At 41.0% G+C, this 17,241-nt stretch overlaps 1 protein-coding gene across 3 annotated transcripts in view; it reads left to right on the top strand.

Moving 5' to 3' along the window:
- Positions 1-2,373: 2,373 nt before the first annotated feature.
- LOC137653766 (RING finger protein 212B-like) overlaps positions 2,374-17,241 on the top strand; it is a 45,451-nt gene continuing 30,583 nt past the window's right edge. The window contains exons 1-2 of one of the 3 annotated variants that reach the window (XM_068387392.1): positions 2,374-2,612; positions 8,597-8,752. In XM_068387392.1, coding sequence (XP_068243493.1) covers positions 2,489-2,612; positions 8,597-8,752 — 280 coding nt within the window. In that variant the 5' untranslated portion in view covers positions 2,374-2,488. Of the gene's footprint in view, positions 2,627-8,596; positions 8,753-17,241 lie in introns of all 3 variants that reach the window. The other 2 variants (XM_068387393.1, XM_068387394.1) reach the window with 2 other exon arrangements.

Below are 17,241 nucleotides of genomic sequence, written 5' to 3'. Positions count from 1 at the left end.
TGACTAGACGAGCATCCCAGCGTTTTTCCTCCGTAGGCATTGGTGTCGAAGCTGTTCTATCTAATTTATCAACTTGGCCATATTCCCTCTGTCGAGTTCTCCATAGGTGCTGCAGATCCAATATTAGCGAAGGATGCCAAAAACATTTAAAATCAGGTAAAGAAAGACTGTTGGCATATTATTATCATTACTTGCTAAGCTACAACTCCTTGTTGGAAAAGCAGAATGCTATAAGCCCGAGAGCTCCAACAGGGAAAATAGCCATGGAAATAGCTATAAAAATAGAAGCAAGATGTTTTGAGTGTAGGCCTACCTTGAACAAACTTAACAGTAAACCATCTGAAAAATATCAGGAACAAGAAATATTATTGAAAACAGAAAACTATACTTTATGTACATTAAATAGACTTATTTTCAGAAATTACCTTCGCAGACTTAAGTCAGCTAGGCTTAGTTACAAGTGATTTTATGGACAATTATACAGGTAAGGTATATATAATCATATCTGTAGGATATCAAATAGGAGCTAAAATATGTTATTACAGAGGTTCGTAAGAGCTTCAGTACACAGTACTTCAAATCCTTACGAGGGAGACGTAATCAATTCATCGTTATTACTTGATTAAAGCTGCCTTTCGATTATATAGCATCTTGCTCTTAGAGAAGCCTATACATAAAACAACCCAAAAGTGCAAATAAATCCTCTGTACCATTCTGAAGGTCAAACTTTCCTACTTACTCCTACACCCTACCATAAGTCCCCCACCTCTCCCAGGATACACTCCTTTCTCGCCAGCAATGACTCCTCCAGGAAGAAGCCACTCTCTCTCTCTCTCTCTCTCTCTCTCTCTCTCTCTCTCTCTCTCTCATACAACTTTCACTTCTACCACGTGGTTGACGTGTCCTCATTTGCATTCTGGCGTCCGGGATAGACGTCAGAGGGAGAGGGAGTTCCAGGAATCGTCCAGGTTCCAGGTTCCAGGGTGCTCGTCGACCACTCCACAACACTATAATTGTGGGCACGTTACTAGAACTGTAGGTGCATTATTACAATCTTCAGAAAGTTTATCGTCACCAGTTACCTCCTACATAAACAACATATATCACATACTTTTATATTTAACTTTCATAACCTATTATATCAGCTAGCTTCTTTGGTTGGCTATTCTAATTTCTTAACGCTGCCGTTTCTAAACTTAGTTATTACTCAACTGAATTATCTACAGGTAAACAAATTCTCTGTAGTATTATCTGCTTCCCTGCACAACTCACAAATTCTCGTAATTTTCATAACTGTTTCTAAAATTCAAACTTATCATCATTACTATGATAACATCCTTAGTATTTATCTCTGTTAAATCGGTAGAACTTCAAAAGTTCAAACTTGCAGCAAATGTTTTCATGTTGAACAGACTAAGATGAGTCTCTTCATAGTTTATTTATAACATATTTATGTTAATGTGGTTACTGATTTAAGATATTTTGTATTTCTACCCATTATCTCTCAATATAGTTTATGTATTTTGTTACTTCCTTTCGTCACTGGACCATTTTCTCTTTTGGAGCCTTTGGGCTTATAACATCCTTCTTTTTCAACTAGGGGTTTAGCTTAGGTAATAATAATAATAATAATGATAATAATAATAATAATAAAAATAATAATAATAATAATAATAATAATAATAATAATCAGGAATAAGATATTTAATAGACCACGTTTTTTGTCTACCATATTAGGAAGAGTATGCTGTTTCTCTAACTATTCTTGCAGGTTAGCTTGTAATAATAATAATAATAATAATAATAATAATAATAATAATAATAATAATAATAATAATAATAATAATAATAATAATAATGAAATTTAAATATAAAAAACATCACCTGAAAGCAGATGTAAACAAAAACTTCACAAGTTCCAGCCAGGGGTGCCATGCGTACGATAATTATCGTACATGTACGATTATTTTAGGTCCCGTACGATGTACGATACATACCTTAGGTATATACATGTGTGTGTTCAATTAAAAAATATATTAAAAATATATTAAAATATCTTGAAATAAGTCTAATCATGTAATTTATTAATAATTATACTGAAACTGTACGATAATTTTGGTTGATAAACGACAATTTTAAGGCTCATGTACGATAATCCAGTCGAAATCATCTCGTAACCCTGAGTTTCAGCCAGGGTTGCCAGTTTGGCCTTTTTTTCCGGCCAAAAAAAACTCAAATTTGACCTTTTGTATTTAAATAGGTTGGCCTTTAGTAATATGAAAAAAACCGAGCCTTAAATACTATATTTTTGACCTTTTTCTATTAATGGGTTGACCTTTTAAAGCCTCTGTTGATTAGAAATTGACCTTTTCTCATTTAGAAAACCTGGCAACCCTGAGTTTCAGCGCCAGCCATCTCTCGTCTCTCGTCTTTTTAACGTCATTTCTCGAGCGATGATAAACCAAACTTCGAAATTCTGTCCGGATTAATGTCGCCCCAGCCAGTCGTCATAATAGAGAGCGTAGATAAAAGGATTTCGAAAGAGAAATACAAGAAATGGAAGTCGTCCAGTAGGAAACTCCTGCAGTGTAGGTTGCAAGTGAGGAGGGCAGGTATAGTACGTTAGGTTTGTTTACATGTTGTTTGTTTTGTAAATAAGTGGGATTATGCATATATTATCTTAATTCTCTTATTTTAATGCGTTTTATTATATTAAGAGCTTATTTACTATAATATTGGACTACTGTAGGTTGATTGGCTGGTACCATCTACGATGTAGGCCTAGGTTAGGTTAGGTTTACATTTTTCTGTTTTGTAAATAAACAGAATTTGGCAATTTTTACGCATATATTATCTTAATTCTGTTATTTTAATGCGTTTTATTATATTAAGAGCTTATTTACTATAATATTGGACTACTGTAGGCTGGTTGGCTGTACCATCTACGATGTAGGCCTAGGTTAGGTTGTTTACATTTTTCTGTTTTGTAAATAAACAGAATTTGGCAATTTTTACGCATATATTATCTTAATTCTGTTATTTTGATGCTTTTTATTATATTAAGAGCTTATTTACTATATTGAACTACTGTAGGTTGATTGGCTGTACCATCTACGATGTAGGCCTAGGTTAGGTTGTTTACATTTTTCTGTTTTGTAAATAAACAGAATTTGGCAATTATTATGCCATGTATGTTACCCTAATACATTTTATTGTATAATAAGAGCCTATATACGATATTATTGGTCTACCATAGGCTGATTGACACTTGTGCTATTGACCCTATGGTAGAATTGCCGAGTACTTTACAGGCTTAGTATTCGTTAGTATGGTATTTCTTACGCCTTTTACAGGATAATATAGTCTTTTTGGACTAATTGACAGCTGATTTATTGGTAATCTGGTTATATTGGCCTGTATGGTAAACTCTTTTTGGGGTTAATGTAGTTTTTTTGGCGGGTCGCTGTTGGTCGTGTGCCCCCCCCCCAGGTGATTTGGTAACGATATGGCTCCTTGGTTGTGTTCTTGTGTCTCTTTGTAAAATATGGTTTTTACCAAGCAGTGATGAGCCCATTTCCTCAAATCCAGAAATAGAAGGAATAGAAAAAAGGGAAAAAATAAATATATAATATACAAGTTTGCCGACCAGGGTTCGATTCCTGGCCGGTCACAAGCTCTTGTCTTTGTGTGATTTCGCCTGGGGCTCTGATCCCGAGGTCGTTAAGAGAATCCAGACATTAATGTATCAAAAATTTATATGGCTTATTTGAATATATATATATATATATATATATATATATATATATATATATATATATATATATATATATATATATATATATATATATATATATATATATATATATCAGATATGGAAAAACAGAAAGCAGAAAATAAAAGAACTAGAATAAATAAGAAAACTAAGGTGGCGCCGATGGAAAGGCGAATCCCTCCGCCCAACGCCTGAACCAGAACCTACGCTACATTTATCATGCCCATAAATATATTCTCTTTAGTATACTTTCTGGGTACATTTCATGCTTTATTCATATTTAATTATTGTCTCTGAAACTTTGGGACTCTTTCACCATAACCATAAACTAAAAATTGTAAGTTATTATTTTTATTATTATAATTATTATAATAAGCTAAGCAATAACCCTAGTTGGAAAAGTAGGATGCCATAAACCCAGTATCTCCAACAGGGAAAGTATCCTAGTGAGGAAAGTAAACAAGGATATAAACTACAAGAGATATAATGAACAATTGAAATAAAATATTTTATGAACAGTAACGACATCAGAATATATCTTTAATATATAAACTATGAAAACTTCATAAGAACAAGAGGAAGAAAAATATATTAGAACAGTGTGCCCCCAAGCTAGAGAACTCTACCCCAAGACTGTGGAAAGCCATGGTACAGAGGCTATGGCACTACCCGAGACTAGAGAACAGTGGTTTGATTTTGGAGTTTCCTTTAAGTATATGAACGAGCTGATAAAGAAATGCAGGCTTCAAAGTTTTTATTGTAGAGATTGGTTGAAATGACCTAAGTGAGCATAAGTATCAACTTTTGGCAGTTGCCTAATATTCCTCAATACTGGGGATCATAAGGACATAATCTTTGTACAGTATTTCAAGATTATTTACTAAGCATTGATGAGCCCCATCCCTCAAATCCAGAAAAACATGTCCGTTATACGTGCTAAAGGCCCACATATGAATAAAATGTGACAAGTATAACATATTCACGTCTTTGTATTTTCCGGGAAATTTCAAGCTTTAGTCATATTTAGTTATAGTCTCCAACACTGTGCATCTTTCTGCATAACTATAACACAAAAATTGTAAATATGTGAATGAGTAGACAGAAATACAATGGTACAGTGATCTAGAACTAGAGGGGAACTCACTAGAGTGTAGACCTCAGCCTCGGCAGCTTATTTCTTGAGCTTTCGCTTGACCTTGACTGTGTTCTTACAAAATTTTATAATATCCAGGTTTCGACATAATAGTTAATCCCTGCGTGTTTCATTATTTTACAATTGAAATTGTGGCCAGGAAACTGTTCACAAACACACGCACAAAGAGCGGGTGTATAACCGCCTTTCAACTTCGTTGGCGGAGGTAAAAATGGGTAGCAAAATTTGCTTACATTGCGATTGAGACACACAGAAAACCGAGAGCCTCTTATGAGGGGTTAGAGAGAATAGGATACTGACACAATTCTTTTCCTTAATGGGTACTCTGGTTAGAAAAGTGTTGATTAAGGAACCGGAAGTGGTACGTAAATATAAGAAAAGAATGTTTTAGTGATGGAATAACTTGTTTTCATTAAAAATACTTTGAAATATGAAATATACACGTTCTCCAAGCCAGAAATGCAATATCCTGAATTTTGTAAATTCCCAGTAGAGGTTATGAGTCGCGCCCCTCAACGGGAAGGCCTTTGCCTCCCCCCTTTATAACCACTCCTTATCCAAAGCTAACACTAAAATAACTCTGAATTACCTTTATGGGAAAACAAAGTGTTTCCGTTAAAGTTGCAAGGAAGAAATGAATGACCATTTCTAGTGTTAAGCGATTGTTCCAGCGTTTTGTATAAAATGATGTTGCCTTTCATTTGTTTGAGTTTGAAAACAAAGAGTCTATAATAGCAGCATGAAGATTAAACCCATTCATGTATAATGAAAGGATTTTTGTGCAACATAGGAATTTGATTGAAGATTACCAAACTAAGTCTGTTCCAAAATCCAAGCTGTAAGGTGGAGAACAGATGTTTACTTTCAGCATATGTATCCATGCTTTTCCAATTTTTTTTTCTTCAAAAATTGAAGATAAGTACCTGTGATAGGTGCTTGACCGTAGTGAACTTAGCTCCGTCGTGGGACTAGAAGCGTCTCGTCTAAGATACTGGCTGCAACGTAATTCTAGGAATAAAAGATAAGAATGTCTAGCTGTTTTCTCATTGTACTTCCCCTTTCTTGGGGTGTAGGAGCCATTGTTATTGTTATTATTATTATTATTATTGTTATTATTATTACAGTACTAGATAAGCTATAACCCTAGTTGGAAAAGCAGGATGCTATAAGCCTAAGGGCTCCATTTGCTCCTCCGCAGGACTGAAGTCTAGTGACACATCCCAGGTTTTTTAACCACCCAGATGGGTTTAAGAGACTTATGCCCTCCTTAGAAGGAGTGGCTCATTAAAGGTCGAAAGTTTCTATTGCATATAGAAATACAAGACAAATTTAAAAGTAATTTGTAATCTTCTTAAAGTACGGTAATACCTAATTTTACTTTGTTTCAACATAAGTCAGTTCCTATTTGTTGCTCATCTCTAAGGAGAAATAGAAACCTCTTTACGCCATTTTACCTGACCTTATGTCTGTTTCTACATCGTATAATGCCAATGAAGGTACCGTACTGTACTTCACGTGGAAGCATATTAGTGTAAGTATCTGTTTTTATGAAATGATAGTAGGTTATAAGTACTTTTTTCATATTCATTACATTTATAAGAAACATACAGTTTAGTCACTTTGTGCTGTATGGCAAAAATAATTTCTACGTCAAAAAATTACTTTCTTTCGGTCTCTTGTAACCAATTAGCGACATAGAGCGGAGTGTTACTGTATAACTTACACTGTCTGCCCCAACTACCTTGCAACTCCTAAGTCAAAGGTCAGGTTCAAGGACAAAGTGAGGGTTTCTCCACCTTTCATGAATAGAAATGCATTTTATATTCGATTATGGAATGCTATCAGGTTTAACTATTTTCATTCTGCAATTTTCAATAGAGAGATATTTGTGTTTTGAATATATTATCACATTGTGGGTGGGACCTACCCGCCACCCTATAGGCAACTTAAGTTTACGTATATAATCAAAAAGCTTATTGGCCTTCAGCTTCTTTGAAGTCATTCATACATATACCAAGGCACTTCCCCCAATTTTAGGGGGTAGCCGACATCAAACAAATAAAAAAAAAAAGTTAAGCTTTCCTCTCTACGCTCCTCCCAGCCTGACGAGGGACTCAACCGAGTTCGGCTGGTACTGCTATTAAAGATCTCAGGTTGTATAGTTAGTTAGATTACAAGTTACTTAAATTTGTGATTATCCTTCCCTTTTAGTTTTGTTTTCTTGAGTGTCCTTGCTTGGCTAAATAATAAAGGGTACACCAGTGCAGTTTTTAAACTTTTGTTGACATTCCTTGATGTAATACTGTAATAAGACATCTCGTTAATATTTTTGAAACTTTACTATCACTCTGCATATAGTCCTGAGTCTTTCCCTTCGTACTTACTGTTTATTTCAGTACCAGTACAGTATAGATAAAACTAGATATCTGTCGTTAAAATTTTATGAGATGACGAAAAGCTTTCACCTATCATGTCTCGACATCCTCCTCACTGTCCCACAAACAAAGATCTGATTGTATTTAATCTCCTTCTCAAAGTAATTCACTGTAAAATCTTTGTTGGTGTGCACCTGTACAGAAATTTACTTTACTCTGCATCAATAGCTACTGCTATAAACTAGAGGGGCACTCGGTAGAGCACAGACCTCCGCCGTGACAGCTTACTTCTCCACCTTTTGCTTGATGTTGACCTTGATCTTTGACATTGACCTTCCAAAATTTAATCATTTCCATCTTTTTGCATAACTGTTAATCCCTGCAAGTTTCATTACTCTACAATTGGAATTGTGACCAGGAAGCTGTTCACAAACAAACACACGCAAACAGGGTCGAAAACATAACCTCCATCCAACTTCCTTGGCGCAGGTAATACGATAGGGTAGCTTTTAATCTTTAATCTTATTTTGAAAATCAATTGAAAAGGATGCTGTTTCTTTAAATATTTGCCTGATTTCTTCAGGTAAGATATCTAAACATCTCGGAAAAGACCTCCAAACGTCTTCAAGATGGAAGAGATTTTCTCTAGGGAATTATCTCAAATGCTTTAGTTGGTGTATACATATGCAGTACCTGTATACAATTATCTGCAGTGATCATGTACCCATGGTACCTGTAGTAACTGATGGAGTATAAGTGAGAGAAAGGGTTTTTCCTAATGGTGGAAGTCTCATCAAGCTTTATAACTTTTTTCCTTGTTTTTTAACAGCACCATAACTTTTTTCACATACCAGGCATTATGGAATTTGTAGGTAAAGAGCTTTGAATTTACTGATTGTAATAGAAATATACATTTAGTAGTCAGCCTTGCAATCTCTTGCATTTTTCCATAATTTGAGTTCTTTATCACTTAGAAAAGGTGATTCGGTACAGTACTGTACTGGTGTTTTCTATTTTATTTCATCATCATCATCTCCTCCTACGCCTATTGACACAAAGGGCCTTGGTTAGGTTACGCTAGTTGTCTCTATCTTGAGCTTTTAATTCAATACTTCTCCATTCATCATCTCATACTTCACGCTCTATAGTCCTTAACCATGTAGGCCTGGGTCTTCCAACTTTTCTAGTGCCTTGTGGAGCTCAGTTAAATGTTTGGTGAACTAATCTCTCTCTATTCTAGATTAATTACTCTTAATATGCCCTTTTGCGTGAATATTTAACGTTTCTTTTTTTCAGAGTTCGTCCTTTACAAAGAAGTGTGTAACAGTGAATTATCAGCTATGGATTGGATAAATTGCAACACCTGTTGTAGACAGCCTGGGGATGAGAAGGAGAGGAAATTTGTGCTCAGCAATTGTGGCCACTTATTTTGTGATATATGTTTGATGCAAGGTAAGAAGTAAATAACATTTTAAAATTTTTGATCTTTTATTTACAAGATTTTCTTCATAAAGTTTTCTTTTTAGTCTTGGGAAATACAGTGATCAACTGAAAATTTTCAAGTCACCCTGGGAAAATTTTTACTCTTAGTTCTGGTTTCTAGAGATGAATCCTTGAACAAATTTAACATATTTGAGAACAATTTAAATAGGATTTTAATTAGGTGATCTTAAGGTAGATTGTAAGCTATACTCACTATTCAAGAAAGGGTTCTTATTACAGTCTTTTATGGTCATTCTGACCATCTCGTTCGTAATGCTACTGTGATAGCATAATTTATAAGTCTTGTGATGGCTTATAATGTACAAGGAACAAATACGGGTCCATATATAAGGTTGAGGTTTTGCTTGTACTAGAATCAATTGGTCAAGAACCTTATTTAAAGGCATTAATGACTAAAGGAATAGACCTTTATTCCAAAAAAATTTAGTAATATTTGTTCCTATGTGAGTACAAACCTTTGTCCTTTGATAAGGTTATACTACAAGCAAACCTAGATACGGTTGTCAGAACTCAACAAGGTGGCAACGGTTATCTGGCAGGTGGTGGATAAGCCACTTCCACACGACAGGCCACTGAGCTCCTACTTTGCTTTCAGTTGCTATAGTACAGACATACTTCTGGCATCCTCATTTGAATTTTTTAATCTTTTGCTATTTATTATAGATGAATGTGTTGGCGAATCATCGTATGAAAGGAATATTTTTCAATATTAAACTTACCCGATAATCATGTAGCTGTCAACTCCGTTGCCCGACAGAATTCTATGGAGGGATACGCCAGCTATCACAATACTAGAAGGGGGTGTACTTACCAGCGCCACCTGTGGCCAGGTACTATAGTACTTCTTGTTGACACCTCCTCAATTTTTCCTCTGTCGTGCTTCCGGCAAGACGTTCTGGGATACGCTTATGATCTTCGAGTATTTTCACGGCTTTTGGTGAAGTATTCTCTCAGATTTCGGCTGTCGCTTTACTGGAAAACTTCTATATTAGCTTAGATAGCTATTATTTAGTCCTGATTTAACGGTTAACGATCTTTTGCTTGATTTTGAAACCCCACTTGGCTAACTCTTTTGATTCAAGATGTCTGACATTTCACAAGCCCCCACCCATAGACGATGTAGGTCTTGTAATAGGCGTATTCCGAAGGCCTCGGTAGATCCTCACACCGCTTGTTCTGACTGTAGGGACAGGCCCTGTCAGTTAGAAAATCGATGTGAGGAATGCGCCGGACTTTCGGAACTTGAATTTGTCCGTCTTTTGAAATATTCAACTAAGTTAGAGAGAGGTAGAGTTAGGAGGAGTTCTTCTCACTCTTCACTTTTTTCCTCACCTCATGATCCCCTACCTTTTCCTACCCCTGTAGTGGCTACCCCCGAACCTACTATTTGCCCTCCGCCTGATATGTCTGTTGTTTTGCGTGCTATTCAGGCCTTAGGCGATAAAGTAGAGTCAGTGGTAAGTGATCATAAGTCTCTGATGGCCGAAGTCAAGGAACTTAAGGTCAAGAGTGCAGTGGGTGGAATTAGTGCCAGTGCTGTGACGAGTGCTAGTGTCAGTGCAGTGCCAAGTGCTAGTGTCAGTGCCAGTGTGGTGCGTGAGGATACTTCTGTGCGAGCCAGTCGTCCTCCCAGTCCGGGACCTCTTGCAAGCTCCCAAGCCCAGGGGAGAAGCAATGTCGAAGGGCATAAGGGTTCGGCAGGCCTTGTTCGGCGCACAGAAGTATCCTCGGTGGTTGCGGGCGTGTCTCCCAAAGACCGTCACTCCCACCTGCAGACGATTGAGCCCGTCTTTTTCTCGTCCGCTGATCAACTGTCAGGGAAGAAACGTTGGACTCAGGTCTCGAGACCACTTAAACGCAGAGTCCAGTCCGCGAGTGCTCAGCCAGGCTGCAGTCATTGGCTCAGCTCTGACTCGCCGCAGTCATCAGTCGACTGCACTCCGCCCAAGAGGAGTAAGGTTCTGCCACAACAGAGCTCGACTGTTAAGGCTTTACCTCAGCCTACTGTAGTTTCTGCCGACCCCAAGTGGACTCTACTACAGTCCATGCAAGCACAGCTTTCGGACTTGATGCGTGAGTGTCGGGCTGAGAGTGTTGCGCCTCCGCCTCCGCCTGCACTCCCTCCGCCTGCGCTCGCTCCGCCTACGCTCGCTCCGCCTGATCGCAGTACCACCTGCCAGGCGTACGATGTTGAGCCACGTTCTGAGTTTGCTGTTCCCAGTGGTGTTCAGCCTCCGCCTTCCTTAAGGCAACCTTTACAATGGGATCAGGAGGATTATACCTCTCTTCCTCCGCCTCCACTTGCTGCTCCACCAGTGATGCAACACTCGGTTGAGGTACAACAACCTCTCCCGTCCATGAGTCAGTCTCCTCAGCTCTCGCTGCAGCGAGCTCAACCCTCCACAAGGCTAGCACCACAACTCCTTAGCCTTGCGCCTCAGGAGCCTCAGCTTGCGAGACATTTACCTTGTTCTGCGCAGCCTCTACCTCATCATGCTCCGCTCACACCACAGGAACAGGAACTTGCTACTCCGCTTCCGCCAACCGCTCAGCAAGCGCAACCCTTGGGTTCAACCACTCATGCTAGGAGTCAGCCTCCTCCACCCATGCGCCTTCCTTCTGCTTCGTCTTTTGTTCAGCCTTTGCAGTCTGAGCCTCAGGTTTTCCCTCAACAGATACTTGAAGAGGAAACCACTAATATTGTTCCTACTCGTTCTGACTCTGCTGTTCAGCATTCTTGTCCGATCTCTTCGCTACACTCTGGTGATGAGGCTTCTGATGATGAGGAGGCACACCTGGATCCCTCGTCAGACGTGGATGAATCCAAGCCTTCTCCACAGTCTATTGACTTTCGTAAGGTCTTGGCTCTGCTTAGGGAGGTTTACCCAGACCACTTTGTCTCTGCTATTCCCCGCTCTCCGCCATCTGAGTTTTCGCTGGGCATTCAGCAAGCTAAGTCCACCTATACTAAGCTAGTCCTAGCAAGGTCCTCTAAGAGAGCGTTAAGGATCTTAGGGAAGTGGCTGCAGACTAAGCAACACCTTGGCAAAACTTCTTTCATGTTTCCTCCGACTAAGCTCACTTCGAAAGCGAGCGTTTGGTATGCCACAGGAGAAGCACCAGGCTTGGGAGTACCTGCCTCTGCCCAGGCTGACTTCTCAAGTCTGGTAGACTCGCCTCGGAGAACTGCAATGAGGCGCTCTAAGGTTTGCTGGACCTTCTCAGACCTTGATCACTTACTGAAGGGCGTATTTAGAGCATTTGAGATGTTCAACTTTCTAGACTGGTGCCTGGGAGCCCTCAGCAAGAAGACCTCTCCTGCGGACAAGGATTCTGCCATGCTATTAATGTCCTGCATGGATAAGGCCATTAGAGATGGATCTGGTGAGCTTGCGTCGATGTTTGTATCAGGGGTTCTGAAGAAAAGGGAACAGCTGTGTACCTTCCTTTCCTCCAGCATTACACCTTGTCAAAGGTCACAACTCCTTTTTGCTCCGCTCTCGAAGTTCCTCTTCCCTGAAGAGCTGGTTAAGGACTTGTCTGCTGCCCTGATACAAAAGGACACACACGATCTTGTAGCCTCATCGGCTCGTAAGTCTAAGGTTGCTACCTCAGTCCCCAGGACTTATCGCTCCCCAGTGGCTGATACCCCTGCTACGAGGTTCATACCGCCCTTTCGTGGTAGAGCCCCCAGCCGAGGAAGCTCCCGTCCAGACTCTTCCAGGAGCAAGTCTAGGAAAGGCTCCAAGACATCTAAAGGGAAAAACTGACTCTCCGCATCTCCAGACAGCAGTAGGAGCCAGACTCAAGATCTTCTGGCAAGCCTGGGAGAAGAGAGGTGCAGACGCCCAGTCTGTCAGTTGGCTGAGGGACGGTTACAGGATTCCATTCTGCCTCAAACCACCTCTGACCACATCTCCCATCAACCTCTCTCCCAACTACAAAGAAGAGGACAAGAGGCTAGCATTGCACCAGGAGGTGTCGCTACTTGTGCAGAAGAAGGCAGTGGTTATAGTCCGGGACCATCAATCCCCGGGCTTCTACAACCGTCTCTTTCTTGTGGCCAAGAAGACAGGAGGTTGGAGACCGGTGCTGGACGTCAGCGCGCTCAACGCGTATGTCACCAAGCAGACGTTCACGATGGAGACGACGAAGTCGGTCCTAGCAGCGGTCAGGCAGGAGGACTGGATGGTCTCGTTGGACTTGAAAGATGCCTACTTTCACGTTCCTATTCATCCAGACTCCCAACCTTTCCTGAGATTCGTTTTTGGAAAGGTTGTCTACCAATTCCAAGCCCTGTGTTTTGGCCTAAGCACAGCTCCTATGGTGTTCACTCATCTGATGAGGAATATAGCAAAATTCCTACACTTATCGGACATCAGAGCCTCCCTCTACTTAGACGACTGGCTGTTGAGAGCCTCCACGAGTCGTCGCTGTCTGGAGAATCTCAACTGGACTTTGGACTTAATCAGAGAACTGGGTCTGTTAGTCAACATAGAAAAGTCTCAGCTCATTCCCTCCCAATCCATTGTGTACCTGGGAATGGAGATTCGGAGTCAGGATTTTCGGGCTTTTCCATCGGCCCCCAGGATAAGCCAAGCCCTAGAGTGCATCATGAGCATGCTGAAGAGGAGCAGTTGCTCGGTGAGACAGTGGATGAGTCTCACAGGGACCCTTTCATCACTGGCCCTGTTCGTCGAGCTAGGGAGACTCCACCTCTGCCCTCTTCAATTCCATCTTGCAGCTCATTGGGACAAGGGTTCGACTCTCGAAGCAGTCTCTATCCCAATCACCCAAGAGATGAAGACCACTCTCCTGTGGTGGAAGAACAATCTCCTTCTCAGGGAGGGCCTATCGTTGGCTATTCAGACCCCCAATCTTCATCTCTTCTCAGATGCATCGGACTCGGGCTGGGGTGCGACCTTGAACGGACGGGAATGCTCGGGAACGTGGAACGAGGAACAGGGATTACTCCACATCAACTGCAAGGAGCTACTAGCAGTTCATTTAGCCCTGCTGAACTTCAAGTCCCTCCTGCTAGGCAAAGTGGTGGAGGTGAACTCAGACAACACCACAGCCTTGGCTTACATCTCCAAGCAAGGAGGGACCCATTCGAGGAGCCTATACGAGATCGCAAGGGACCTCCTCATTTGGTCAAGAGGTCTAAACCTCACTCTGGTCACGAGGTTCATTCAGGGCAATATGAACGTCTCAGCAGATCGCCTAAGCAGAAGGAATCAGGTCATTCCCACGGAATGGACCCTCCACAAGAGTGTGTGCAACAGACTTTGGACCTTGTGGGGTCAACCTACCATAGATCTGTTTGCCACCTCCATAACCAAGAGACTTCCGCTGTACTGTTCCCCTGTTCCAGACCCTGCAGCAGTTCATGTGGATGCTTTTCTACTGAACTGGTCCCATCTCGACCTTTACGCATTCCCACCGTTCAAGATAATAAACAAAGTTCTGCAGAAATTCATCTCGCACGAAGGGACACGGCTGACGCTGGTTGCTCCCCTTTGGCCTGCAAGAGAATGGTTCACAGAGGTACTTCAATGGCTAGTCGACATCCCCAGGACTCTACCTCTAAGAGTGGACCTTCTACGTCAACCTCACGTAGACAGGTTGCACCCAAACCTCCACGCTCTTCGGCTGACTGCCTTCAGACTGTCGAAAGATTCGCTAGAGCTAGAGGCTTTTCGAAGGAGGCAGCCAGTGCGATTGCCAGAGCAAGAAGGGTTTCCACTCGTAGAGTCTACCAATCTAAGTGGGAAGTCTTCCGGAGCTGGTGTAGAGCCAATTCAATATCCTCTACCAATACCTCTGTGACCCAAATAGCTGACTTCCTTCTACATCTTAGGAATGAGAGATCCCTTTCAGCCCCTACGATTAAAGGGTATAGGAGTATGTTGGCTTCAGTTCTCCGCCACAGAGGTTTGGACCTTTCTTCCAACAAGGACCTTCAAGACATTCTTAAGTCTTTTGAGACGTCTAAAGAGCGTCGTCTATCCACTCCAGGCTGGAACCTAGACGTAGTCTTAAGGTTCCTTATGTCACCTAGGTTCGAACCTCTCCAGTCAGCTTCCTTCAAGGACCTTACCCTCAAGACTCTTTTTCTCGTCTGCCTTGCAACAGCTAAGAGAGTCAGTGAGGTTCATGCCTTCAGCAAGAACATTGGTTTCACGACCGAATCTGCAACATGTTCTTTTCAGCTCGGATTCCTAGCAAAGAACGAACTTCCTTCACGTCCTTGGCCTAGATCGTTTGAAATACCTAGCCTCTCCAACATGGTAGGTAACGAACTAGAGAGAGTTCTTTGCCCTGTCAGAGCTCTCAAGTATTATCTTAATAGGTCTAAACCTATTCGAGGACAGTCAGAAGCCTTATGGTGTGCCATCAAGAAACCTTCGAGGCCCATGTCCAAGAACGGGGTTTCGTATTATATAAGGCTTCTGATTAGAGAAGCCCATTCTCACTTAAAGGAGGAAGACCTTGCATTGCTGAAGGTAAGGACCCACGAAGTAAGAGCCGTAGCTACTTCGATGGCCTTTAATAAAAACCGTTCTCTGCAGAGCATAATGGATGCAACCTATTGGAGGAGCAAGTCAGTGTTTGCATCATTTTATCTTGAAGATGTCCAGTCTCTTTACGAGAACTGCTACACCCTGGGACCATTCGTAGCAGCGAGTGCAGTAGTAGGTGAGGGCTCAGCCACTACATTCCCTTAATCCCATAACCTTTTTTAACCTTTCTCTTGAATGCTTTTATTGTTGTTTTTATGGTTGTTACGGTAGGCTAAGAAGCCTTCCGCATCCTTTTGATTTGGCGGGTGGTCTATTCATTCTTGAGAAGCGCCTGGGTTAGAGGTTTTGTAGAGGTCCTTTAGTAGGGGTTGCAACCCTATATACTTTAGCACCTTTGGGTTGATTCAGCCTCCAAGAGGAACGCTGCGCTCAGTAAGGAAGACGAACTTAAAAAAGAGGCAGAGTAACGGTTCAATTCGACTTCCTTACCAGGTACTTATTATTTCATTGTTATTGGAGATAACTGTTATATGAAATATGGGATACTTAGCTATCCTTTAATCTTGTACACTGGTTTTCACCCACCCCCCTGGGTGTGAATCAGCTACATGATTATCGGGTAAGTTTAATATTGAAAAATGTTATTTTTATTAGTAAAATAAATTTTTGAATATACTTACCCGATAATCATGATTTAATCGACCCTCCCTTCCTCCCCATAGAGAACCAGTGGACCGAGGAAAAATTGAGGAGGTGTCAACAAGAAGTACTATAGTACCTGGCCACAGGTGGCGCTGGTAAGTACACCCCCTTCTAGTATTGTGATAGCTGGCGTATCCCTCCATAGAATTCTGTCGGGCAACGGAGTTGACAGCTACATGATTATCGGGTAAGTATATTCAAAAATTTATTTTACTAATAAAAATAACATATTGAAGGAAGGAAGGATTTGCAGTTTCTCAATAACTAGCTGTGTGACAATTTTCTGTGCAAACCTGTCGATATCCATATTCTTTTATTCTGCTGGAAAGCATTCCTGTTAGCTGTTATTCCCACTCTTGTGTGGCTTTGAGTCGACAACAATAACGTAATTCAAAGGAGGTTGGCAATTCATATACATTGATGTGCTATGTCGGAGGAAGGAGGTTTTGCTGCTACCAAGTATGAAGGCAAAGGCACCACACTTCTTGCCTTTCGTGTGGTCCCTATTCCAGAAACGCACTAAGGACTAATCACCTGGTTGTGCTGTCTCTTAATAGAGCTGCTGTGGTCTCTTTCCCCCGAGAGTGTTGTCATCGGCCTGTGTAATCTGTAGAAGGCAAACATCAAGTTCTTTCTTCTCTTCTGTATCATCTTCATGATACAGTAGTGTGTTTGCTGTTACTTGTAGAGGAGAACAGTAAGATCCAGGAACACTGGTCGATAGGGGTCATGTACGCATGGCTCTTTTTGTTTCTCCTCCTCGTGGGGGAGAGAGTTCAGTACAAGGAACCTTCCTTCTATAGTAAGCGCCAAAAATTGTCCTCTTAGTGGGAAGGAACATCGGCGCAATCAACTCTGGGGACGTGTCTGGGTACTCCATATTGGTGTTCACACACCTTCTACCTCTGCTCGATCTCACTGGGAGAAGTAAGTGCCGAAAGTTGTCCCATAGCGGAAGAAATATCAGCACGAGCAACTCTCATACAAAACTGAGCACACACACTGACAAGCGAACTGAAGGGCACCTTTTATATTTGGTAGAGAATTAGCTTGGAAATTTGAGCATCAAAATATTAAGGAGTTGGGCAACTTTGTGGAAAATTATGAGAAATTACAGTTGAAATATAAAAAAAAGCAGTTATAGAACTTGTGTTAAAATGTTATTTTCATTAGTAAAATAAATTTTTGAATATACTTACCCGGTGATCATAT

Source organism: Palaemon carinicauda, chromosome 14, assembly GCF_036898095.1.
Source record: "Palaemon carinicauda isolate YSFRI2023 chromosome 14, ASM3689809v2, whole genome shotgun sequence".
In the NCBI taxonomy this organism is placed as follows: Eukaryota; Metazoa; Arthropoda; class Malacostraca; order Decapoda; family Palaemonidae; genus Palaemon; species Palaemon carinicauda.
The sequence above is the reverse complement of the archived record's forward strand: the minus strand, read 5'-3'. Positions and strand labels throughout refer to the sequence as shown.